Raw genomic sequence first — 27,771 nt, forward strand, 5'->3', positions numbered from 1 at the left:
AAATTAATATATGATACATACACATTTGTGTGTTTCAAAGAGATAGAAGTCCTGGTATTTCCTCACATTTGTTCCTTAGTCTGTAGAAATGTAGTCTTTGTGTAGGTAGTTAAGCACACATGGTAGGTAACTGAAGGTGTTTGTCAAATTTGCTAATGATACAGAATTGACTACAACTGATAGCAGAGTAAACAAGTAAGAGCAGAAATTATAAGGGCCAAAAAGAGCAGAATTCTTGGAAATAGAAAAACTTAAATTGGAATATGCAGCTCCTACAATTAGATTCTAACAGTGGCAAAAGTAAAAGTGACATTTAGCTAAGAAGTAGGTTTTGAATGAGAGATTTGGAGGTTTTAGATGACAGTTTGCTCAGAATGACTCAGTAGCCATGGATGTCAAGATTAATCAGAAATTGCTTCTGGAGAAGTAAAGTGGTCATACATAAGGAGAACAATCAGTCCAATGTACCTCATACTGGTCAATTAATATCTCATATAGTGTTTTTTAATTCTGAGTGTGGCCTTTTAAAACAAGCTAGTGTACCTCAGTAGAGAGGAATCAGAAGGCCAAGGAAACGGGAATGTTTATAAACACAGATTGCCTAAAGATACTGGAGATGCTTATCCCAGAAAAAAAGAAGGCTCAGTGGGGTCTTGATAGCAGCCCTCCAAATTTATAAATTTTCCCGTTTGAAACATGAATAAATGTATTTGCTATCATTTCAAAGAGCAGAGGAAGGCAAAAGGAAGGAGGATATGTATCATAGACACAGATTCCAGCTCCATATTAAATTCAGTTGTTGAATATTTGTTTAGAATATTGAATATTCAAAATATTTATTTTGAAAGTTATCGAAATAACTTTTGATGATTATAGTTGTCTTGCAATGCTGTGTCACTTTTAAAAGTTTCCGTTCTCTGCAAATACTTCAGCAAAAGCCAAATAAATTGCTATCAACAATGTTGTTGGTTGAGAAGTTAGATGAGGTGATGGCTGAGGCTACTTTCTGGTATCTGATGAAGTCCTATAGTTCACTGATTGAACAGGAAGCCATTGACAGCAGGAATGTCCCGGGATACACAAGGTACATGCATGGAGCCATAAATAAACACATATGTGTAAGAAAAATTAAAAAGGGTAAATAGGTAGATGGTCCTGCCCGGTCATAATGAGAGAAGATGAAAACTCTTGAATAGCAGGTTAGAACTGATAGATGTGTTGCTTGGGCTATGTAAGCAAGGAGAATTCAGCGATGTCAAGACTAATTTCTGGAATCAAGGTGGTTGTCAGACAAACATCTGTGAGATGAAAGTTTTAAGAACTAAAGGAATTGAAACTGTTCTCCATAAATTTACCTTTCTTTTCCTCCCCCTCTCTCTTGTCAATAACAGAAAGCTACTATTTTATTGGGTGGGTGGGGAGATTTATTAATTACATTGCAAATTTCCTGTTAGCAGAAAAGTATTTTTTTTTCTCTTCAAAAAAAAAAAAAAAAGATTTTTTTTGGTGGGGGGAATCCTTAGTTCATAGTTGCAAGTTAAAAATCTTATGAGAAAATAAATCTCTCTAGAATCTAGAGCTGTGGGTGTTCAAGCCAAAAGGTCATACAGAGTTGGGAGGAGGGAGTTGGTCCAATGAGAAGACAAATAATGAAAAAGCAGAGCAGAATCAGTGAATGAGAAAAAGAAGTTGTTTTGTAAAGGGTGAGATAATTAAATGTGCAGAGAAAAGCAGAAAACAGAAAACGTGGCCACAGAAGGAGAAAAATGCGAGATGGACAGAAGAAGTGTCTGGGGTTTTGGTGATTTCCAGTTCTGGTTAGAACTTATTTGAATTTTTTCCTTCAAAATTTCCACTTTGGTTACTTTAGCAGTTTTCTGTTATGTGCAACAAAAATATACCTAGGCCAGTGCTTCTCTAACCTGTCTGTGCATTAGAATCTCCTGAGGAGATTTTTAAAATATCAATCCCTAGAGCCCATCTCCAGAGATTTTGATTTAATTGGTCTGCAGTGACACCAGGCTGATGGGATTTTTTATCTTTGCCTCCCGTTATACACAGGATTATTGTTCTTTTGGTTTTTTGGGGTTTTTTTTGCGGTACACGGGCCTCTCACTGCTGTGGCCTCTCCCGTTGCGGAGCACAGGCTCCGGACGCGCAGGCTCAGCGGCCATGGCTCATGGGCCCAGCCGCTCCGCGGCATGTGGGATCTCCCCGGACCGGGGCACGAACCCACGTCCCCTGTATCGGCAGGTGGACTCTCAACCACTGTGCCACCAGGGAAGCCCTGATGGGATTTTTTAAAGTTTTCCAGGTGATTCTAAATGTGCAGCCAGGGTTGAAACCCACTTGTATGGGTCTAGAGTCTAGAGCAGTGGATCTGACATGTTATCAAGCATCAGAATAACCTGGAGGACTTGTTAAATCACAGACTGTGGGCCACTCCCCAGCAATTCTGTGATGCAAGCAAGTCTGGGTGGGGTCCAGGAATGTGCATTTCTAACAATCCCAGGTGATGCTGATGCCCCTGGGCCCGGGACCATGCATTGAAAGCCTCTAAAGGGACCAATCAAATCATCGAGGTTTAATCCTCTACCATCATGAATTTTCCACCAACCTGTATCTCTCATGCCTCAGTTTCTCTCTGTGAATAAAAACCCACATTCTTATGAAAAGTGTGCAAACAAATTAAGACTGTGTCTTAGCAACAGATTCCTCAATAAAGCCAGAAGCTAGGCCTATGTGGTGACAGGTGCTCCTTAGCTGCCAAATTCAACTGGAAACAAAGATTTGATTGTTTTCTGACTCTTAACAGATTCTGAAAGCCGAGGTAAACAACAAATTATAGACATCCCCACCTGTGGGAATGAGCCCTAGGAGTTCTAGCTGCCTCTGAAAATTCAAAGTAAAGGAGGCATTGTTCTACTTGTTGCTCAAATGACATCCATAAAAATAAGTGCCTGTTAGTTATAAGAAACATGTGTTCCTCTAAATTTCAGGGGGCAATTACAAGACAAATTATCAAGTTACTTCAGTTGAGGAAGCTTTTTCTTTCCTATGGATGACTTTACACTTGTCTACTTCCTTGCGGTAAAATTCTGTAATAGGAAGTGTGCCCAGTCATGGCACTCTAACACCCATGGGTTAATCAATGGCCCTATCTTGCTTATTCATCAATTGAGTCAACAAATATTCGCTGGGTGCCTGTGGTGTGGCAGGAGAAATTAAAATTTTAATATAAGGCAGTACTGCCCTCAATAACAATGACAAGAACAACAGTAGTTAATTTATTGAAGACTTAACGATGCTTCAGGTACTGTGCTAAACACTTAATGTAGATTATCTCATGATGAAGTAGGTGCTATAATTATCCCCCGTTTTGCAGCTGAGAAAACTTAACAGCAAAAATAAATAAATAAGTAACTTGCCTAGGCTTGCTTAAGTTTGCACTGCTATTAAGTATGTGAGCAAGTAATTGAACCTGAGTTTGCTCTCATCCAGACTCCATGTTTTAAAATACTTTTCAGGTCTATGTTGCCTCTTCCAGGAGCTGTTTTGTTGGGATGATCCCACAAGTGAACAGGTGATCATATTGCAGTGAGAGGAGAGAGACACACAGGGTTCTCTGGGAACCCAGATAAGGACACGCTGCACAACTCATGGGGCATCATTCACACTGCACTTTAAGGAATGGCACCCCTGAAGGTGTATGATGTGGTGGTCCTGGGGTTCTCTAGGGAGTGATGCCTAAGATGAGTCCTGCTGAATGAGGGCTGTCCAAGCAAACGGAAAATGAGGAAGAAAGGACTATGGGTATGAAGAATTTCAATAATTCAGAATAAGACTACAGAGTGAAGGAGAGTAGACCTTAGGTGTAGGCAGAAGTAGACAGTGGTCACATCATTAATGCACGTGCACACCATTCCAGGATGTTTGGACATTTTCCCGAAGGTGGTGAAGCAGCCATCAAAGTATTGGAGCAAAGAGGACCAGCATGATCAGATCACCAGAACAGGAGTGCTAAGAATGGATTACAAGGACTGAGACCAGGCAAGAGAAATGACAAGGGCCTAGTTTAAGTCAGCAAATATAAGTATGGATGAGAAAGGACTTTTGGTGAGAGAGTAAGGAAGTAAAATCTATAGGAATTGGAGACTAAATGGATTTAGGGGCTCAGTGAGGAAGAGGTTAGGAATAATACCTAGATTTCGGATTAAGTGAATAGACAATATGATGTGCTTTTCCCCAAGGCAAGGAACATGGGAAGAGATGCAGATTTGAAGGTTTCGTTCAGTTAAGTTTTGTTTTGTCTGAGCTGGAGTGGTTAGTTTTGAACTTGTTCACCCCGAGCTAAACTGATTCCCCTGTGTCTCACTTTCTTCATCAGCGAGGTGTAGAGTGTGGATTGGATTACGATTTTGAAATCAGGCTCTCACGCATCTCCCTAGTGCCTTTCCCAGTGAATTACTGTCTGAGTTAAGTTGCAAGGTTAATTTAATTCACGCAAACATGAGCTCCATCATTTCTTGCTCAGCAAAGAGACCGTTCAGGGCCACATGACTACGCTACTCACATGCCTTCACCGTCTTTCCCCTCCATTCTTTGGTCCTACCCTGGTTCCTCTGTAAGCTAACTGGGCACCTTGTTCAAGAGGTTGCCCACACCCATCTCAAACACACCTCCCCTAGCCATTCGCCCGTTCCCGCAGCTCACCTATTCCCGATTGTTTACTGGTCTGCTTTGCCAGCTTTAAGCTGCTGTGTTTTCCACTCCTGACATCTGGGTCTCGTTCCTGCTTCCCGGCAGCAAGGCCTCTGCATTATTTATTCCATCGCCACAAGAAAATGAAGGCGAGGCTGGAGCTCAAAGGAGGCTAATTCTGGGGAATGTGATGGAAACCCAAAACAGCAATGCTTCCAATTAAACCAACCAAGTCTCACTAAAGCCCTGGAGATGCCAGCCTGTGCACAATATTTTGCAGACAACATTCAGCCCAAGCTCTTGAGTAGAGTAAACCTTTCTATGAGGAAAATGCTATTGGTGGCATGTTCAATTATCCAAGAACCCTGTTTGCAAGACCACATTTCCCAGTCCTTTTATTGACAGTCATGCTCTCTTCTTAGCAAGTGTTTCATCTGAGTTATCAGCAACATCAGTCATGGCTGAGGCTAACCACAGCGAGCATGTGCAGCGCTTATTCCTATAACTACCTGAAAGAAGATTTGATGCTGCTTTCCCTTTCCTAAAGTGAGAGACTTTCACTTAAATTGCGTCGCTGTGGGCCAAAGTTCCAACATGGCCTTAGAAAAGCAGCCTTTACTTACAAATCAGTTTTGTCCCCCTCCAATGTCTAATTTGGGGTGAAATTTTTCACATTTCACTAAGCAGAAGGTATTAGTAACTAACCGGTTATGAGATTTCTCACAGTGGGACCCTTTATTACATGTTATAAAATGCTGGAGGAGGTTTTCTGCCATTCCACTGTTATGTATTATAATATAATGGCCTGCCTGTCAAAATATTTCAATTACATTGAAAGAGCACATGTACATTAATGCAAAATCATGCAGTCTAGTATGAGGCTTTGTTTTGTATGTAGCACCCTCCTGGGAAGTAATAATTTTAATCTCTGCTGTTTATTTAAATGCTTGATACGTACCAGTCACACTGCTAAGGTTTTACATACACATTTAATCAGTATAAAATTCCTGAAAGGAGGCTATCATTCACATTTACATATGAGGCTCAACTTTTACTAAGGTTAAAGGAAGTTAAGTGATTTGCACATGGCCTCCCATTGAAAACCCATGTGTTTTACCTCAAACTCTAACTGGTCTGGCTCCAAAGATTTTCCAGAACAAAATATTATAAAACATTGGATTTATCAATGATAAAGCGCAGTATAACAAGTCTGTCAATTAGCAAAATTAAGAGTGAATGACCAGGCTTAACCTGAGGTCTTGCCTAAGCTGATTTCTACTCGCTTTCTCTGGCCAGCTGTCCCTCCGTGAGGAGGGAGCTTAACACCCCAAGAGGGTACTTGTGCAGTGAGGCCTTGGCAGGCTCCCCAGCAGTTAAAACTGCTCTTTTTCTCCAGCTTTAGACATTGGAGGGAGAGAAGCAGCAGTCTGGCCACCACCTTTGGACACAGTGCCTTAAAGCTATCAGCCTGGGTGAGGCCTCTGCCATCTATCTCACTCAGTTGCAGGTACTAAATAAAGCTCTCAAGGTAGAAGCATTAACCTACCCACTTTGTGTGACAATGTCAGTTAGGGTAGAGAGCTTATCGGGAACCCTGTCTTCATCAGAAGGTGGGATCTAGACTAGTCTTTTTGACCCATGGCAGATTTCCAAATTGTCTGGATAAACCTAGGGAATGGGGTATGAACACTGACCCACCACCATGCCTAGCCACTCAATAAAAGGAAGCTTGCCTCTGTTTCCTGAATCCTGTCTTGGAGGACTGTTAGTTGTCTTGGACCCTAGGCTGGACTGTGCTTTGGTCTTGGCAAACCCTACTTTCTGGGACTAGAACTTTGAGCTCCATGCCTAGTGCCATTGGCCGTGATCATCCCTGCCTTGCTCTCTCACTAGAGTCCTCCTTGGACACAGATATTTAGCAGATGAAGCACAGGTCTCCCCACGTCTTCATCTGAAGCCTGTTCTGACTTGCAGCCCACCCTCACAGAGAATACCTTTATAGCAAAACTAGTCCATCTGGCCCTGTCTCTTGCCTTCCTCCCATTTCCACCAGCGCTGAGCAGAGGCACCTTCAACTAGGCTGAGGGAAACACTGATCCAGGCAAACACCCTCCTATTTTCCCCTCTACCTCACCTCCTAACCTCAGTCCATTTTGCAAAAAATGAAAAAGAAGGAATTTTCTCAGACTTCTTTGAAAAATCTAACTGGCCTTCCCTGTAGCATATGGGGAACCCCAGGTTTCCAGTCCCTGTGATATACATAGAAATTTCATTGGAGATACTAGTCAGAGAGAAAGGAGTATTCCCTTTGCTTTCCAACATAAGTTTATCCAAGAAACCTTAGCAATTCACTTAAATGTAGAGTATTTACATCTGTAAAAACACCTACAGGATTGACATAACACACTACTATATATAAAATATATAACTAATAAGAACCTACTATATAACACCGGGAACTCTACTCGATACTCTGTAATGACCTATATGGGAAGAGAATCTAAAAAAGAGTGGAGGACTTCCCTGGCAGTGCAGTGGTTAAGAATCCACCTGCCAATGCAGGGGACACATGTTCGAGCCCTGGTCTGGGAAGATCCCACATGCCGTGGAGCAACCAAGCTCGTGTGCCACAGCTACTGAGCCTACGTTCTAGAGTCCGTGCGCCACAACTACTGAGCCTGTGTTCTAGGGCCCGTGTGCCACAACTACTGAGCCCACATGCCACCACTACTGAAGCCCATGCGCCTAGAGTCCGTGCTCCGCAACAAGAGAAGCCAGGGCAATGAGAAGCCCATGCACCGCAATTGAGAGTAGCCCCCGCTCGCTGCAACTAGAGAAAGCCCGTGTGCAGCAACGAAGACCCAAAGCAGACAAAAATAAATAAATAAATAAATTTATTTTAAAAAATAAAATTAAAAAAAAGAGTGGCTATATGTATAACTGATTCACTTTGCTGTACAGCAGAAACTAACACAACATTGTAAATCAACTAGACTCCAATAAAAATTAATTAAAAAAATAAAAATTACAAATTGTATGCATTCTCTTGTTATCATTTAAAAAAACACCTACAAAACATGGTTTCTGATATGTTAAAGAAGCACAGTTCAATCGTTATTCTGATAGCATGGGAACAATTTTAAATTAAAAAAATGGAATCAAATTATTATTATTTTTACCCAGGAGCTCCATGGGTTTTTTTTTTTTGGTTTGGGGATTTTTTCTTTTTTTTCCCTACTCAAATATAAAAATATATCCTCAAATACAAAAAGGGGAGAATTCTAGATTCAGCACCTTAGCCTGAGTCAATGAAAATAAGTAACAATAACACTTGTTCTTCTAACACTTCTGAGGAGTAAAGTGGAGATAAAATAAATTATGTGTATAGAGTATCTTGAGGCCCTTGGAGACAAGATTTCAGGAAGGGACATGCCATTTCTTTTTCCCCTCTCCTTTCGTGCCTTTTTTTTTTTTAAAAAAGAAGCTGATTAACTAAAAACATATGCCAGAGGGACAGAGAAGACCAGGAAAATCATTTAAGCAGCTAAAAGTTCTGTTCCATTGGGCCCCAGAGAAAGACAAAATCAAAATATGCCCTCCCTGGCCCCTGGCAGAAGGCGCCCTAGTTTTTGTGAGTGGTAAATGGAAATCAATGAGCTGCTCAGAGAGCACTGCAATCCCTTTACCAACACGCACTCACAGAGCAAGAGCCAAGGGGATGGGAATCCATACCTCTCCTAATTCTGAAGCCCAGACCCTTTGCAGTGGCACAGGGGCCAGGTAGCTACAACCCAGCAGCTCAGAAGAAACTGCTCATCTGGCTTCCTGGGAGCTTGCTAGAGCCTGAGAACTTTCGCCCACTCCCCCAAGCCATGCCCTACTGCCCTGAGCCTTGTGCCTCCTGGCCCTTATGGGGTGCTCGCTCCACAAAGAGGAACACTTCAACGCTTCCTGCTCATCGTCAAGCCTGTCTGCTCCTCTGGGCTTCTCCGCTTATGTACATTTTCTCTGGCCAGAGCTTACTGATTTCTAATAAATCTTCTCAGCCTTTCTCTGTGTTCTGGCAAAGATAATCTTCCTTGGTTTGACTTGCAGGCTTCCACGCTGGTCAATTTAATTTGGGACAGCCCCCTTTACCTCCTAGCTGCGTTTCAAAGCTCTATGACTTTGCTTTGATTTCTCTTTAATTCTAAGTAAATATAAATGTAAATGAGTACATGAACAGAACTTGAATGAGTTTTGAGTCAATGAGTTTTGGTGTAACTGACTCTTCATTCAAAATATAGAACATTTCCACTAACCTAGAAAGTTCCCTCTTGGCCCCTTTTATTTAATCCCCTTCTAGAGGCAACCACTGTTCTGATTTACTTAAATTTTGCATAAATAGAAACAGAATATGTGCTTCTTAGTGTCTAGCTTATTTCACTAAACACGTTTCTGAAATTGGTCCATGTTGCTGAGAATATCTGTAGTTTATTGTTATTGTCTTTAATTTTTTTATCTTTTTTTTTTTTTTTGCGGTACGTGGGCCTCTCACTGTTGTGGCCTCTCCCGTTGCAGAGCACAGGCTCTGGACGCGCAGGCTCAGCGGCCATGGCTCATGGGCCCAGCCGCTCCGCGGCATGTGGTATCTTCCCAGACCAGGGCACGAACCCGCGTCCCCTGCATCGGCAGGTGGACTCCCAACCACTGCACCACCAGGGAAGCCCTGTCTTTAATTTTTTATTGCTGAATAGTATTCCAATGTATGAATATGCCAATATTTTGTAGGTTTCTGGGCTTTTGGCTCCAACATCTGGAGCAGATTTCCTGATCTTCTAACAAACAAGAGAGACAGAAAATGGAAGTTCAAGAAGATGGGAAAGAGACCACAAGATCAGTGTGATGTGAGAACTATGCCATCAGTTAATAAAAAGCTTCCTTTCTTTTGCTCTGTGAGGTGACCCTAAATTCACCAACTCTTCAATTTCACAAGGCAGAAGGTCTAAAAGTCCATAATCAGGCCTGTAGACCTCTGAAGAAAGAATACACCTCTCTACTTTACTACTAGTACAAGAAAAACTTTTACTCATCTTTCAAGTCTAGCTCAAATGGCATCTCCATTTCCATAACCTTGAGGGAAAGTGGCTTAACCTCTCATTTGTGTTCTTACAACTCCCACGAGCCTTGGTTTCAGTTTTTACCATCTTTTACTACATTGGTTTCTTTGCAGACCTGACTCTTCTTTCTACCAAGGAAACTATGGACTCCTCAAAGAAAAGGTACCTTCTGGCATCTAGCACAGTGATGACACACATGGTGTAAATGAGTAGACAAGTGGATGACTGCCCAGATGGATGGGTGGATGATGGACAGATGGATGGATGGACGCATGGATGGATGGATGGATGGATGGATGAATGGATGGATGGAAGGATGGATGAATGAATGGGTGGATGGATGAAACAATTTGTGAATAATGCCATATTGCTTATAAACTGAATGAATTATCTGGTCTTTAGCAACCCCCAGAAGTATCATGGCATTGCTTTCTCTCACTGTCTTGCATTCTCATTGGTTCTAGGAGTTTATATTATTCTACCTGCCAATAGGCAAATGTCTCAGTATCATCTAGAACAGGTGGAATCTTCTAGCCACCAGAAACTGGCTTCCTGATGCTTTAAGAAATATTTTCATAAGAGTCAAGAGTTTGGGTGGAGTCACAGTTAACCTACGACTAGCCCAAGAGGTAATCTTGACTCAGTGGAAATCTTCCCAGCACAGGACAGGCCTGAGTACTGAATGAGTGACAGTGCTTCTGCTGTCAGCAGGAGGCCAGTTAAATACAGTCGCATAGGTAGCTGAAAGGTGATGTTGAGCCTGTAGGAGAGCTTTGTGACACTGTGAATTGCATCTAGGGCTCAGCTGTTTCTCACCCACCTCTCAGATGGTCCCAGCAGGAAACAAGTCTGTGGCTGTCATGTTTACAGTTAATTAATGTTTATTCATATTTTTAAACAAGGCTTTCACCTGTCATGCTTTAAAATAAATGTTCTGCTCTTCAATTAGAGATTGTCAGAACAGAGAGGAATCCTGTTTGTTACGGGTTGAATGTGTGTATGCTTAGCTGTGTATCAGGTTGGAACCTTTTTTTCTGTAAGTCTTTCTCTCTCCTCCCAGAGGCTAAGGCCTTCTATTCAGAGACATACTTTTCAAGATCTTGACTGTGATATTGGTGCTCTGCTATGTAGGCCATGAACTTGCTTCTACAGCGTAGACAGCATAGATTACAGCATCTCCTTGGAAGGGGGTGGGTGGGAGCTAGCATGAAAATATTGCACATTTTGACCAGTGTAGAAAAAGCATTCTTAAGGGAAAAGGATGTGCTTTGTCCTCTTTGCAATAAAGTGTTGACTCAGCAAGTCTGAAGTGTTTAAACCCTGTACACTCCAAAGAAAGGTCTGGCCCTCGACTGACTCCTGGGAGAACACCTTGACATCTCTGGAATATTCTGCTAGATAAAAGTGTCTTTCTTTACCTGGGCCTCAGGCAATGTGAGAAGGTTGATGCTGACAATGTGATATGTGGCGGGGTTCTTGTGCCGCAAAGTGTCAGTTTGACCTCTGAAGGGTCTGGAGACTGAGTAACTAAGATCAGCCACGTGGGACACCATGACTACAAAATAACCTCTGATAAAAAGTCCTGGACACCGAGGCTCAGGGGAGCTTCCCCGGTTAGCAACACTCTACCTGTTATTACACATCATTGCTGGAGAATTAAGCACTGTCCATACAACTCCCCTGGGAGCAGACACCTGGACTTACACCTGTCTCTCCTTGACTCTGCCCTCAGTGCCTTTTACCTTTGCTGATTATAATCTGTATCCTTTCACTGTAATAAACTGTAATTATGAGCAGAAAAACTATTCTGGGTTCTGTGAGTCTTTCCAGGGAATCACTGAACCTGAAGGTAGTCTTGGGGACACGCCAACACATCCTCTCAAACAGTAAGTGTTGAAGAAAGATGGAGTTCTGGGTGGAAAACCAGATCAGAACTGAATCTCAACTCTGCCGTACGCTTCCTGGTGATGCCAAGGAAATCACTTGACCTCTTCACCTTTTTGAGAGTTAAATAAGCTTCTATATTAGATATTCATCCATTGTTTCACTAGATATTCATTGAATGTGACACTGTTTTGATGACATAGTACATGGTCAAAATTTGGCTAATGGTAGAGGCAACTGTCTGAGTTGGTTCATCCGTGAGCTTTTCCACATTAGTTTAAGTTCCTTAGGTTAGGTAAGCACTCTAAATTTGGACATATGCTCCTCTGCACTTTTGCAGACAGATATGTTCACAGTTTGTAGTCAATAAATGATCAGTAAAGCAATTATACTCCAATAAAGATGTTAAAAAAATACAAATAAAATAAACGATCAGTTTCACACAGTTACTTAGCTAGTATTGCCTCCTATCTTATCTTGAGCCTAAGTCTCTGGATCCATATAGTCTGTTTTTCATCAATTGCTAAGTTATTATAGGCTTGGGAAAAAAGCCTACACATGAAAGTGCCTAGCACAGTGCCAGAATCATCGTTGGAATTTAATAAGTACTAGCTGAATGTCAATCTGAACATCTAGAGGATTTTTTTCCAAATAATATTTGGAGAAAATACCATTTGGAAAAAATACCATTTCCTTTCTTGAACAATAACTGAAAAAAAAATAGAGACCCAGGAAATGGGATGAAGTGAAATTTTTTGCCCACTTTTCACCAATGAGTATTGAACTACTGCTTTGCTCCTATTGTTGGTTAAACTGTTTCCCAAAAAGATATGTTGAAGCTCTAATTCTCAGTCCTTATGAATGTGACCTTATTTGGAAAAAGATTCTTTACAGATGTAATCAAGTTAAGAGAAGACCGTATTGAATTAGGGTGGGCCCTAGTCCAGTGTCTGCTATCCTGATAAGAAAAGGGAAATTTCTACACAGACACACAAAGGGCAAAGATGGCCACGTGAACACAGAGGCAGAGAGTGGAATTGTGCCCCGCCCCCCCCAAGCCAAGGGATGCTAAGGATTGCTGGCAATCACCAGAAGCCAGGAAGAGGCAATGAAGGTTATTTCCCATAGCCTTCAGAGAGATCAAAGCCTGCTGACACTTTAATCTCCAGACCTCTAGCCTCCAGAAATGTGAGAGAATATGTTTTTGTTGTTTTAAGCCACCCAGTTTGTGGTACTTCGTTATGACAGCCTTAGGAAGTGAATACCCTCCCCCCCCCCCCCCCCCCCCCCACACACACACACACTTTACAGCTTGTCACACACAGGTCTTTGGCTTGTGTCTGGTCTTCCTGCCTGGACAGAATGTATTCTGCCTCCTGGGAGGTGGAAGGAACCAAGCAAGAGTGTAGAAGCAGAAGGAAGTGAAGGCAGTAACTCACCATGGGACGCCGGCCGATGCTGCCCAGGTAGTGCAGGAGCCCTTTGGCGTGGTAAATTGTGGGCTGCAGATGGGCACTGGGAGAGAGCCACTGTCTGTTCAAATCCCCTCCTCTCAGTGAGCATCTGTGGCTGCAGGAACAGACAAGTAAATAAATACACGTTTAGAAGAAAATAAAGCTCGACAAGACAAACAATTAAACTAACGAATCTAACTTCCTTCTGTCTTCTTCTCAACTGACATCAATTGAAGTTGTCCAGAAAGATGCATATCTGGCCTCTAATCTCCCAATGTGCCGTGATTATTCACAGCCCCTAAAAGAACTTAGAAACTATATTTAACTTGATTTGGGGTCACCAGAGTTTGAAGGCAAAGCTTGAGAAATGTTCCCTGCTATACAACACATCCATGGAGAACAAATTCAATAAATTTCTCTAGGCTCTGGGACCTTCAGGTCTACAAATAATTAAGTTGAGCTCAATCTATCATGCTGGGCATATTACATATGATATTTCTAGGTGGCCCAGTAACTCTGGATATTATTGCACCCCAATGAAGAGACTGACACTTAGAAATGGTTAAATAAATGGCCCGAGGTCACATAACTTAGAGCTAGGCTGTTCATCCTGGTCTGTTTCCCTCTGAAAAAAAGCATAAGGCTCTTCCTCCTATCACATTGCTTCTGCCCACCCTGTCCATATAGATGACACAGAAAGCTTGACATTTACTCAGAGAGCCAGACTATCATTTTCAGAGACATCATCATGGAATATTAGCTCTAGAAATGAGCTTAAAATCATACATCTCCTCATCTGGGAAAAGGGGATGTTCATGTTTGAAAGAATCAAGTCGCTTTACAAAGGACACAGCTGGTGAGTGAGAACAGTGACTGCAATTCAGAGGGAAGGAAGCTGAGTTGCTGAGTGACAGGTAAGGTCATCCTAAAAGCCAAGGACGACCATAAATTACCAAGCACAGCCCATTCTCTAGGGAGGCAACCAGAAGTCCTGCTGAAACGTTGTTTATTCGATAGGGCTAAGGATCAAGGTACCACAGATTAGGAGGAAGCAGTGCAGTACTTCCATGGCCTAGTCCTCCCAACCCCCTACCCTAATCCCTATCACCCACCTCCTGCCGCTCTTGTCTTTCCATAGTTCAGCTTGATCAAACTGCACACAGTTCTCTGAGCAATTGTGCCTACTGGTCTCATTGCCAGGACTCTCCAAAGCTCTATCCCTCCTCACCTATTCAACATTCAGGGATCAGCCCTGCAGGGAAACTCTCCCTGATCACCAGGCCATTACATTCTGCTCCTATTTGTTGCAATAGCATCCTGGGACAACCTTCATCAGAGTTCTTATAAAAACCTTTTTAGATTTTTTTAAAATTTCTTTTTATTTCTCTTACATTTGCAGTTAGACTGTAAGCTTCCCAGAGGCAGAAAGAGTTTCTTTGTTTGTTACCATCAAAACCTTAATATAGTAACTGTGTCAGAGTTGGTATTCAGTAAATAATTTGGAGTGAAAAAAATGTACTAGATTTAAATGTAGAATCACATACATTTTCTGTTTAAAGAAAAAACGCTATTTTCAATAAACCTTGGAGGTGGAAGGAAAAAGGTTCAGCCTCCTCCTTTCACCACTTTTTCATCTCATGTTTCTGAAATTATCTTTAAATATTAGTTTCCTGCTGCTTGCTAGCCCCTCTTACAGCTCACTGGAAACTGAAAATCACTAGATTAATCATTTATCCCGATTTCACCATTAACATATTTTGACTTGAGAAATGGGAGGTTTTTTGCATCTACCTCTCTTTTTTGTTCTTTTCTTGCTTTCCACCCCCCGCTTCCTCTTTTTAATAGCAATGACATCTAGAAATAGGGTTTCTGCCTGACGACCAAGGATGAAGGTAAAATACAAAGCAGATTTTTGGAAAGAAGCAAATAACAAGGAAAGGAGCCAGTGTCCCAGACTTTCTCCTGAGCTTATTTGCTGAGTTTAAATGAATTTCTTTTCTCAAATCGAGGTACTTGCAGGCACCAAATCCCAGAGCCTCAGGATTTTCTTTAACTGCTCTGTGATTCTCCTTGCCTTGACCTGGATTCTCATCAACACTGGGGATTTCTTTTTTCTTTGTAACATCAAAAGTAATGAAATCAGTGAAGGCCCCTTAAAAGCACTTCTGTTTGTAGAAATGAAAATGCAAGCATTATATGTGTCCAACAGCCAGCAATTCTATGCAACTCTCTCTACCTCTTCTTTCTGTATGTTCCACAAAGACCAAGTTCAAGAGCAATGTCCACATGGAAAAGACTTTACCAAACAGCAGATATACTGCTCTAGATTACAGTTCTTCAAAAAATAGGAAAGAAAAAGTTTTGTGTTGCAATCAGAATGAGCCTGAGTGTTGGTTAAGGAGATCAAGTCTCAACGCCCAGCTCTGTCACCAGATATGGGGTTGGGGGCCCCTTTGAGAGTCAATATTGTCATATGCAAAAGAATATAAGTATAACCTATCTCCCAGGACTATTTTGAGGGTTAAATTAAATGATCTCTATTTTAGGTATCTCCATGGAGAAATACCTACATAACTCTATCATCACCCTTGTTTATGTCCATGTCATGTCCACACCTATATACACATGCACGTCTCCATCTATAGCTGTATCTACATCCTCATCCACATCTACAATACTCAGGGACGCATAGCACCACTTGGACTATGTTCATTAGTTCCTTATCTCATCCTAATATTTTTCCTTTTGAATAGTAATCAGAGAGCTATATGCAGGTTGATTGGAGGGGAGTAGAATCTTGGCTAGGAACCCCAAACCAGAGGCTGTGGTTAGTTTTAAGTTCAAGTTGACTTGAGCACTTTTAATGGTGGAAGCAATGAGACTTAAGAGAAAAGAAGTTATCTAAGGAAAAAATGCAAGGATATAACAATATAGATTGCTGAATGGACTATTGAATATACCAAGCGGGACATTAAATAGTACCAAGAGGAGGATGGCATCTAAGATTGACTAGGTACATGGATTTGGAGAGAAACTGGGCCAATGTGAGACTTAGGCAAGCTGTTAGTTGGGGATAATTTTTGTTTCACAGTGGTGGAGACAACGGTGCATTCCTTTGGTATACGTAGATTGTATGAACTCGGGAAACCCGTATGTGTGTATTTGTATTCAGCGCTCTGTGCGTGGCTATAATTTTGAGAGTATCTCTGTGTGTGCCTATGGCTTCTGCAGTTCCTAGATCTCGGCAATTGTAGATTATTACAATATGTAGTACACCTAACTTGAGTGCTTTTCCTTTTAAAGCAAATACATTTTCTTCCAATCTCCAAATCAATTTGGTATTTTGTGTTAATAATATCAGAGATTCATGCAGTCAGGGGAACTGCTGCCACTCTTCCTGGGGATTTGTTTTAAGCATTTGAAGAGGAAATGCACCCCATCTTATTATCTACTGTAGCATTTCTGAAATGACAGCTGCTCCCTCTATGTGGAGAGAATTAGCAGATGGACAGCTATGACTGGTTGGCAATAAATTCAGTGCCTCTAATTTCTGAAAAGGGGTCATCCCTCAAATAGAGTTTGAAGTCCTGCTTTGCTTATAAGGAGAATAAAATGGCGAGCATTGCTATTTTTTTCCCCACTGAAAATTGCAAACTTACAGAGCAGGGGAAAAAAGCACTTCCTTTTGGTTTTCACAGGGGGAAGTCATTTGATCCAAATAGTCCTCATTTCTTAAAAGAAAAGCTTTGGTTTAACTACAGTCTAGTTTAAGGTAAAGCTTAGATGCACAAAGTATGCTAGGTCTAGGGTGACCAACCATCCAGTTTGTCCTGGAATGTTGCAGTTATAGCCTTGAAATTCCTATATTTCCCAAGAAACCCCTCAATTCCTGGTGAACGGAGGGGTTTCAAAGGTAGGATCCCTGACCAGAGTTGGGTTTGATTGTTTTAATTGACTTTGAATGTTATAGTTGGGGTACACTCTCCCCCAACCTCAGGCACCTTTGCTCCCTATTTTTACCTCTGAGTGTTTTATGTATATATTATGAGCCTGCTTTTTTTAGGTATTTGCAGCCCGTGTCTAGGATGTCTCTCTAACCATTAAACCTGCAGGTTTTGGTAAGACAAATTCCTTCCCTTAAAAAAAAAAAAAAAAAAAAAAAGGCTTGTCGTTTCCTGAAAACATGGTCATTTTATGACCAAAAAAAAAAAAACTCAGTCAAAATTATAAAAAAAGAATCAGAAGGGCCAGTCCTAAGAGCTCACTGAATAAAAGCTGCCAACTTCATGGTAACCTAAGGATAGCCTTAAAGGTCAGATAGTCTAAAGGGAAATGATGTCACTGTAAACCAGTTTCTTAAGACTAATTGTGGATTTTATGTATCTGCTAAGAACAGGGCTTATCCTGACCAGAGAATGGGAAATAAACCATATAACCAAAGGCCTTGACAAGCACACCCTGACCTACCAGGACCCCTGAAGCAAAGAAAGAACCACAAGTCAGAGGAAGAAAGAGGAAAAAGTGAGTTGCTTCCTGAAAAACCATCTATAAAGCTTCATTGAGACAATAAAATGACTCAAAAATCTCCCATCCATCCGTGCCTGATAAAAGGAGAGATGGGGTCCATCAGACTGAATGAGTGATGCCAGGCTTGCTGATACAAGTGCCTGTGGCACAGCAAGCTCTGAAGTCTAAAGAGAGGTAGCGTGCTTGAGATTTAGCAAATGTCTGAAGAGACATCCCCCCTACCTTCCCACCTCATTTTCCCCACTATTGTATTAGTCTTTTCCATGTTTTAATTTGAAAACCAATATAGAGTTAAGATGAAAATGTGTTTTCTCCAAGTTACTTTGAAAAGTCTGGTTTCATAATATCATTCAAACATCCAATGGAACAATTCAAAAGATAACAAGGTGAGGACAAGCTGAAATCAGGTCAGACCAGATTAAGGGGTGGGTAAATATAGGTGAGCCCTACACTATCACTTATATAAATCAGGAATATGTAACCAGTTAATTCACATTTCTACATAGCACTTGATCCCATATACAACTGACTCAATAAAAATAGGTATCACTCCCATTGAAACAGTTAATACTCTAAGGTTAAAGTTTCTAAAGCTATGTCTTGAGACCTTTGTCTGTGCCAACAATTCTGAGACCAGCCAGGGTGTCAGTAATCACTTGAGGTCACCTATTGCAACTGGCTGATATTTTGGACCACATAATATTATTTACCAGATATGAGTAAGAATAATTCATTTAATTTATGAAATTTTAAATACATTAATAATCTTCACAAAAAGCTGTCAGAATGGGAAATTATAAAAAGCATTTCCCAAAACCAAGAACTAATGATTATCTCCGTAATGTTAAAAAATTAAAAAATAATCTTTTGAAAAAAGTCCAACACTCATTCCTGAGAAAGACAATCAGAAAATAAGAATTGGTAGATACTTTCTGTGTCATATGTATGTGTTTAAAAAGTATGCATCGGGCTTCCCTGGTGGCGCAGTGGTTGACAGTCCGCCTGCTGATGTAGGGGATGCGGGTTCGTGCCCCAGTCTGGGAAGATCCCACATGCCATGGAGCGGCTGGGCCCGTGAGCCATGGCCGCTGAGCCTGCGCGTCTGGAGCCTGTGCTCCGCAACGGGAGAGGCCACAACAGTGACAGGCCTGCGTACCGCAAAAAAAAAAAAAAAAGTATGCATCAATTCTGCTTCTACATATATATATGAATATAATGACATATTTTTTATATTATGACCTAGAAAACCAATGACTAACTCAATAAATAATTCAGTAAGGTAATGGGATATAATATTACAATACAGAAGAAAATGCTCATATAAGAGAGTGGTTGAATAATTCGGTGCATTTAAAAAATGGAGTATTGTGCAGCTATTAAATGAAGAAGAAGGTATCTATGAACTAATATGGAATGATGATTTTCATGGTATAAAGTTAAATGATAAAACGTTATGTAAAATATAAAAAGCATATTTAAGAATGAAGGAGACATTAGACAATACACATACATCTATTCGTTTGTGCAAAAAATACAAGATAAATCAGAAACTAATAAGACTGATTACTTACAGAAGGCAGATGGAAATAGGATATAAAGTATGGATGAATGGGAATGGGGTAGGAGGAATAAAGGGCAAGTGACACCTCTCTGATCATACCTTTCTGTATTGTTCCAACTTTTAGAATCATGTTAATGTTTCATATACTTATATGAATAAATAAATATAATGAGAAAACCATGAATAGAACTCCAAATGGATTAGTTACAAATAAACAAACTCTATGGCAAATAAATAACACTTACGGAAGTAGGAAGGAAATAACTGACTCAATTAACTTTAGAAAAAAATATTGTTGCTATATACTCTAAAGCTAAAGACAAAAACAATAGTACACAAGTGTGTTTTTCACAGCAGTATTCAATTCTGAGCTACCAATTCTAAGACTGCTTTGGATGTATTCTAGAAGTGAGTAAACAAGTAACTTAATTATGAGTAACAACAACAAGTTTTCTCATAGTCACAAAAAGGAGTTATAAATAAAGAATTAACTCTGTAGTGTTGTACTGGAATCAGAAGTATCAGCATGAACTCATGGTTTCCTACAGAGAGATAGATAAAGAAATAGATACAAAAGTATGTGTATTGTGTGTGTGTGTGTGTGTTCATGCATTTATTTCCTAGCTCTGTCTACTAGAAGAACCTAGAAACAATAACCCCTTTGTAGCAATGAACATATAAAATGCTCAGACCACATTTTCTAAGTATCATTATTTAATCAAAGAAATCAGGGCTTCTTGAAGTAATGCCTGGGTGAGGAAAGAAGGATATAAGTCTAGAATGTATTATGATGCCTGAAATTTTTAAAGTACTCAAAAATAATAGGAACATGTTGAAATGACAGAGGAATCAATTTTAAGGGAATCCCAATGACCAAATATGGTAAGATTTGAACAATAAAATCAATAATAATAAAAGTAATAATAATATATTATTATCCATAAATAAAGTAAATATTTATAAGTTTGTACTGATATAAATAAATAAAGGAATAGCTCTTCATTTGAGTAGAATTCCAATTAGTAAATACAGAAGGGTGAAGGAAAATAAAGTTATTATTTGGTAAATATCATAATAGTAATTGTTGCAAGCAAGAATCATCAATGGATGCTAAAATTAGTGGGTGAAAGTATTATGAGTAACAGAATATTTACATAGACTTGGAATATCTCCCCATAAGATACTTACTAATTTCAAAGGGAAAAAAATACTAAATTTATGGTGAAGAAACACAGCAGATACTGCCGTAATCAACTGATCAAAGATAACATCACCATTAGAAATACATAGCAATGTCATATATCCAATGATACGGTGCACTGAGAAGGGCAGAGCATCACCTATGTGATGCTTTTGCCAAAAATACAGGATATGAATTTACTCATCAGACAAACCCAAATTAAGGTGTATTCTCCAAATAACAGACCAGAACTCATAAAACATGTCCAGATCAAGAAAAACAAAAAAAGGATGAGAAGCTCTTCTAGATTGGAGGAGATTAAGAAGACATGAATACTAAATGCATTGTTATGATTGGGGAAAGGGACTTTATCGGCACAATTGGTGAAATATGAATAATGTCTGTAGAGTAGTTAATACTAGTGTCTTGATGATATTTTCATCATCATACTGTGGATATGAGAGATGTTAGCATCTTGGGAAGATGGATAAAAAATATACAGGGGTTTTTTGTACAATTATTAGAACTTTTCGGACAGATGCCCATTATTTCAAAATAAACACTTAAAAGATTTTTAAAAGTCAAAATTTTAAAGGGAAGAAGTTCTATACTTCATGAAAAAAAATACATGTAACAATTTTAAAAACTCAGAAATGAGGTAACTCAATAAACAGTTAGAAAAAGAAAATATAACTTTGTAAATGAAACCTAGACTAGAAAGAATATGAGTGAATCAATACAAATCATGCCTTATGAGAAAAATGTGAAAAGAAAAAGTTTTAATCCTAAGGAAACAAAGAGATGAAAAGGATTTAAGAGAAAATGACACATAATGACATACTGAAGATAGGCAAAAAGTGACCAATGTAATACGAGCAGGTAAGAAAGAAAACAAAGCTAAGGATCAGAACAAATACTATACTAAAAATACTAAAAAACCTATACTGAGAAAACTCACATAAAATAATCAAAAAATTAAAACTACATATTGAAATAATTTATTACGTGTCTGAGATACATAATCTTGATCCAGAACCAACATCAAGACATAACCTAGTAATATTACTGGATATTAAAGAAAAAGAACACTCATTGGAGAGCTAGGCAATAAAAGCAGGGGACTTAAAAAGGGAAAATTAGGTTATCCCTTTTTGACAGCAATGCATCAGAAGAAAATTGAATAGTGATATTCGAAGAATTAAATAAGACATTTAAGGAAAGAAAATAAGAGACAAAGATGTTTGTATCTAACAAAACTGATCTTCAAATACAAAGAGGGACAGACACATTGTTATTAATATTCAAGAACCCAGGTAATATTATTCCCATGATCCTGTCCTGAGAAATATATTAGACAACAAACTCCAATAACCAAAACGACCAGAGAGATATGGACATTTTCAATTTTTGTAAAGTAACCTGTGGATGCCGATGCCACAAAATTTGTTTTACATGATTATAATAGTTCACTCCACCAGAAGTTCAGCCCTTTGAAGGTAAGATTGGGTCTTGTCACATCTCTGAGTCTCTAGAACCCTGAAGAGCACCTGGCCTACAGAAATTACTTAATGAATGTATACTAATGTGAATAAAATGGAATTTAAATTGAATTTCTAATGTCCTAAATGAAGTATGCTTAAATAAGTGTTTATTAAAGCAAAGTCAGTTGCAAAGCAAAACAGTTTTAAGACCTTCAGACGCTTTCTGACAGCACAAAAGAAAAAACACATTGTTCCCAGTGTTTATTTTTATCTTAGTTGTCATGTCTGTGATGTAAAATAAAATGAATACTTATATTTCATTTAATATTGAAAGATCCCATCACTACATGAAAAACAAATAAGGTCCACCTCATCTATTTACATCAGGCCAGATGATTATAAAAGCTGTTTTTTCTCCTCATCACCATCATAACTAACATTCATTGAGTGCCAGTCTTTTGTTAACTGCTTCTATGCATTATCTCCACTAATCTTCACAACAACCCTACAGGCATTTGTTATTATAATTGCCACTTTGCAGATGAGGAAATAGAAGTTTACAGAGGTTAAGTAATTTGTCTAAATTAGCATGAGTAGATTAGCTTCTGAATCCAGAGCAGACTGCATAATACAGAAGCAGGTTACTTACAAGGTGCCTAAAAGTCTTAACCACCATATAGACATATCAACCCAATGTCCTCAAGGGATGAAAGATGGGGGAGAAACCTACAGAAATGGACGACCTTTGCCTCCCATACCTACATGAACCAGTGTGTCTCAGCTTCCATCTGATTTGCACATTGAACTTTAGAGTCAAACTTTGAAGAAAGGATTACAACGTTTAATATGTTCATAATTGATGGCTTGTGAGTCCAGTGCCATTATTCGACCTAGCCTTAGAAGTCTTTGGACAATTTAGTCTCCAGGTTTCTCATATGTAAAATTAATACTCCCCTGCATACTTGACCAGTTGGTGTAAGGTATAAAATTATGTTCAGAAGACAAAAGCATTGTATAAAAACACATATTAGTCATTAATTCACCATGTATTTATTGTTACAACATCTACTATGTGTCAGATACTATTCTTATCCTGAGGAATACAGCAGTGCACAAGCCCTACTAGGAATCTGCATTCTGGGGATTATCATCACATGGTAATTAAAGACAGACATATGTCCATCTTGTTTGTTAATTTTTCAGCACCAACTCAGCGCAGTGACCAGCACATGGTAGGCAAATAATTCATCATGATCCAAGGAACTCCCCATTCTACTGCTGAAAAATTTCTTCTCTGGGCAGCCAATATCTAAATTAAAACTGCAGCTATTTTTTTTAAACTGTTAATTCAACAGATTTAATTATGGGATATTGATTTTTCCTGATCATCTCTGTCTTGGTAGGGGTCTCCATACTGCTACAGTCTAAAAATCTCTGTACTTTCCTTCTTAGAGAGAAATGCTTGATGAAAAAATTCCATGTAAAGCTCAAAACCATTAACACTGAGAAAAATTTTTTTAATTCTTTTTCTAAAATTGCAATGTGAGTTTCATTCTCTTATCCTTAATGTGAGAGTTGGTAAGTTTACAGCTGCGATCTCCCAAAGAAGCCCAGAAATTAGGGTCCTTTATTGGACCATAACACCAAATAATACCCCATGTTTCTCTTCCTGAATGGAATAAAATCATAGATCTTTACTTGTTCCCTTTTTCTATGCCTCTGAAGCTTCTTTCATATTAAGGTAATTTTTCTTTATGGACCAGAAGGTATACTGGATATTTACAACTCCTTGATGTTCTGTAAGCCAAAAGGTATCTCTAGAGAGTAAAACTCTTCCCTCTCCAGCTAACTAGTAGAGGTAGCAAGAAAAGCGATTCTCTGCTTTCTTCAGAGGATGTCAATGTGTTTAATTCTGGTGTATAATAAAATCCAGTAGAGTCTCCTGGGGAAAGAAACAGAGATGTAGAAAAATAATTTCTGCTGATTGGGAGTTTCAGTAGCTAGGAAACATTCACCTCATCCCCTGAAAGCAATAATGACTGCCAATACCATCCTAGATAAAGGAATGAAGAGTATCATCCAGGAAGTCTGGTGTTTCTTCTTGAAGTCCTCGCAGGAGAAAGTAGAAAGATAGGAATGATATCACTTATAGTGCTGAAGAGAAAGTCAAAAGACTGAGTTTTAGTCTTGGCTTTGACACTTGCTTTCATATGATCTTAGACAAGTTCCTTGATTTTGTTGAATCAGAGCTGTCATTTGTTTAAAACAAATTAGGACACGTGATATTTAGCCAAGGAAACGCTCCTTTAAAAATCCATTACTCTAAGTAAAGACTTCTAAGAAAAGGGAAAAAGAGAAAAAGAGATACACAAGGGGAGAGGAGGGTAGAGAGGAGAGCTATACGGTTTTACTCTTTGAAACACAGATTCCTAAGGAGAAAAACTGTCCAAGATTTATCACCTAATACATGGATAGGAGCAATTGCCTCCACAATGGCTTTCTTATCTTCTATTTCTCATAACATTTCTCTCCCAACTTGACATAATTCCAAACTGATATTCAAATTCTTCCAGTGGCTTACCATTACCTACAAGAGGATGTATAAACTACTTTGGCATTCAAGATCTTCTACAAACTGGTCTCGGTTCACCAATCCAACTCTTGGTGAGCATTCCCGTTTGCATCACCAGCAAATACTGTCCTGAACTTCTACTTAACTAAACTACATACTTAGATTATAAATCATTCGAGGATAAACTTTTTTAAAAATTTGCTTCCACCCTTATTCTCAGTAATTTTATTACTGACCAACACAAAGCCAGTACTATAAGCAAGGCAGATGTCCTTGTTGTTTCCAAAATAGTTTGTGCTCTCCCAACTATCAAATCCTCTCAACTGCTGATGGAATCGTGTCTGATCCTTTTCTTTTTTTCTTAGTCTACCCACCTTTCAGGAAACTTTTCAAACCCTGCCCCTTTCATGAGACTTTTTTTGACTGCTCCAATGTATAGCAACAATTTCTCCAACCTCTGAACTCCCTTAGGAAAACACAATAGTGAAAAGTTTATATGTATAGTCAATAGAGTCAGGTCTGGTTCTGCAACTTGCTAGGTGAATTTGGCTAAATTATTTAACCTTGCTAAATTTAAGACTCCATAATATCAGATAAGAAGTATTCCTGCCTCTCAATCTCTACCTAAAGGAAGTAGTAGTATCCTACTCACAGATTGTTGTTTGTCTCTTAGAATTAAGCAACAGAACATACTGAAGGCACTTAGCAAAATACTTAGTGAATGCTCAGTGACAAACAATAAATGTTTTTTTTTTTTTTTTTTTTTTTTTTTTTTTTGCGGTATGCGGGCCTCTCACTGTTGTGGCCTCTCCCGTTGCGGAGCACAGGCTCCGGACACGCAGGCTCAGTGGCCATGGCTCACGGGACTAGCCGCTCTGCAGCATGTGGGATCTTCCCGGACCGGGGCATGAACCCGTGTCGCCTGCATCGGCAGGCAGACTTTCAACCACTGTGCCACCAGGGAAGCCCTGTTTAAATTTTTAAAAACAATTACAGCATTCATGTTTGCATCACCCTCAAATACTGTCCTGAACTTTCATTTAACTAAGCTATATGTGCTTATACTTAGATTATAAATCACTGGAGGATGAACTATACTTTGCGTGTTTATTAAATATGCTTCAATCCTTACCATTGTGCCCTACATTCAATGGGTCTCAGTAACGACTTGTTATATAAAAGCTTAGAGACAAATTAGACTATAAATATAGGACTGTTCTCCTTACGTTTTCTTTTAGATTTTCAGTAAAGCATGAGAAGAAAATAAAAACAGGAGAAAAAAACTATATTTTTCACTTAATCCTCAAAACAGTCTCCACTTCATATCTGAAGAAACTGCAGTTCAGAAGGTTTACATAACTATCCATAGTCACATATTTAAAGCTGGAATTTGAACCAAGGTTTTTCACCAAATTGAATAATAGGTGGAACAGAGGAAGTCTGGAAATTCATCTACCTGAAGCACAATCTACTGACATCTTCTTCTTTATTGTTTGCCCTCATTTTCTTTTTAAAAATTTTATTTTATTTTATTTTTTTTATACAGCAGGTTCTTATTAGTTATCTATTTTATACGTATTAGTGTGTATATGTCAACCCCAATCTCCCAATTCATCCCACCTCCACCACCACCCCGCCCACTTTCCCCCCTTGGTGTCCATACGTTTGTTCTCTACATCTGTGTCTCTATTTCTACCTTGCAAACCAGTTCATCTGTACCATCTCTCTAGATTCCACATATATGTGTTAATATACAATATTTGTTTTTCTCTTTCTGACTTACTTCACTCTGTATGACAGCCTCTAGGCCCATCCACATCTCTAAAAATGGCCCAATTTCGTTCCCTTTTATGGCTGAGTAATATTCCATTGTATATATGTACCACAACTTCTTGATCCATTTGTCTGTCGATGGGCATTTAGGTTGCTTCCACGACCTGGCTATTGTAAATAGTGCTGCAGTGAACATTGGAATGCATGTGTCTTTTTTTTTTTTTGCAGTATGCGGGCCTCACTGTTGTGGCCTCTCCCGTTGCGGAGCACAGGCTCCGGACACGCAGGCTCAGCGGCCATGGCTCACGGGCCTAGCTGCTCCGCGGCATGTGGGATCTTCCCGGACCGGGGCACAAACCCGTGTCCCCCGCATCAGCAGGCAGACTCTCAACCACTGCGCCACCAGGGAAGCCCGCATGTGTCTTTTTGAATTATGGTTTTCTCTGGGTATATGCCCAGTAGTGGGATTGCTGGGTCGTATGGTAGTTCTACTTTTAGTTTTTTAAGGAACCTCCATACTGTTCTCCATCGTGGCTGTATCAATTTACATTCCCACCAACAGTGCAAGAGGCTTCCCTTTTCTCCACACCCTCTCCAGCATTTGTTGTTTGTAGATTTTCTGATGATGCCCATTCTAACGGGTGTGAGGTGATACCTCATTGTAATTTGTCCTCATTTTCTCTTCACATGCTCTATTTTCATGCAGAAAGGTTTGGTGCTGGCTTGACTCTTATCCTGCTCCTCTGCAGGCCATTTACAGTAGCTTCTGCCTTATCCACAGGGGACACTTTCCAAGACCCCCAGTGGATGCCTGAAACCATGGATAGTACCGAACCCAATATATACTATGTTTTTTCTAGCATCACTGCTCTTGTGCTTTGGGGCAATTTTTAAGTAAAATAAGTGTTATTTGAACGTAACACTGTGATACTGCAATGGTTGATCTGATAACAGATATGGCTACTTAAATGACTAATGGGCAGGCAGCGTGTTCACTGTGGAGCAGCTGGACAAAGGGATCATTCACGTCCCAAGAGGGTAGGCGTGGGACTGCTTGAGATTTCTTCACACTGCTCAGAATGGCACGCAATTTAAATTTTATGAATTGTTTATTTCTGAAATTTTCCATTTAATAATTTCTGACTGTGGTTAACCTCAGGTAACTGAAACCGTGGGAGGAAAACAAAAAACCGATGAGGGGACTACTGTATATTGTTCAGCTAAATTACACACACATACCATGCCAGGAACTTAGAAAAGCAAAGGAACTATTTATTAGACTTTATAAACAAAGAAGGAGGAAATACCAAGTACTTTCTCACTATCCTCAGTAAACGGCTCCCCCATTTCTTTGGCTTCTCAATCCAAATATCTTATAGTCATCTTTGATGCCTCCTTATTTCATACCCCTAATCCCACTTATCAGCAAACTGTACAGACTCTGCCTTAAAATGTATATACAGAATTTGACTACAACTCACCACTAGTTCCCTCAAAGATATTTCATAAAAAGTTTGAAGTTGGGCTTCCCTGGTGGTA

The 27,771-nt window shown here is 39.5% G+C and overlaps 1 protein-coding gene across 1 annotated transcript in view; it reads right to left on the minus strand.

Annotated features, from left to right (window-relative positions):
• The window catches only part of AGBL1 (ATP/GTP binding protein like 1), a gene marked incomplete at its 5' end in the record, with an annotated part of 671,581 nt that overhangs the window by 265,378 nt on the left and 378,432 nt on the right, over positions 1–27,771 (minus strand). Inside the window, 1 exon segment of the mRNA XM_032621686.1 lies at positions 13,124–13,253. Within this exon segment, the coding sequence (XP_032477577.1) occupies positions 13,124–13,253 (130 nt within the window).

Source organism: Phocoena sinus, chromosome 2 (genome assembly GCF_008692025.1).
Source record: "Phocoena sinus isolate mPhoSin1 chromosome 2, mPhoSin1.pri, whole genome shotgun sequence".
Taxonomy (NCBI): Eukaryota; Metazoa; Chordata; class Mammalia; order Artiodactyla; family Phocoenidae; genus Phocoena; species Phocoena sinus.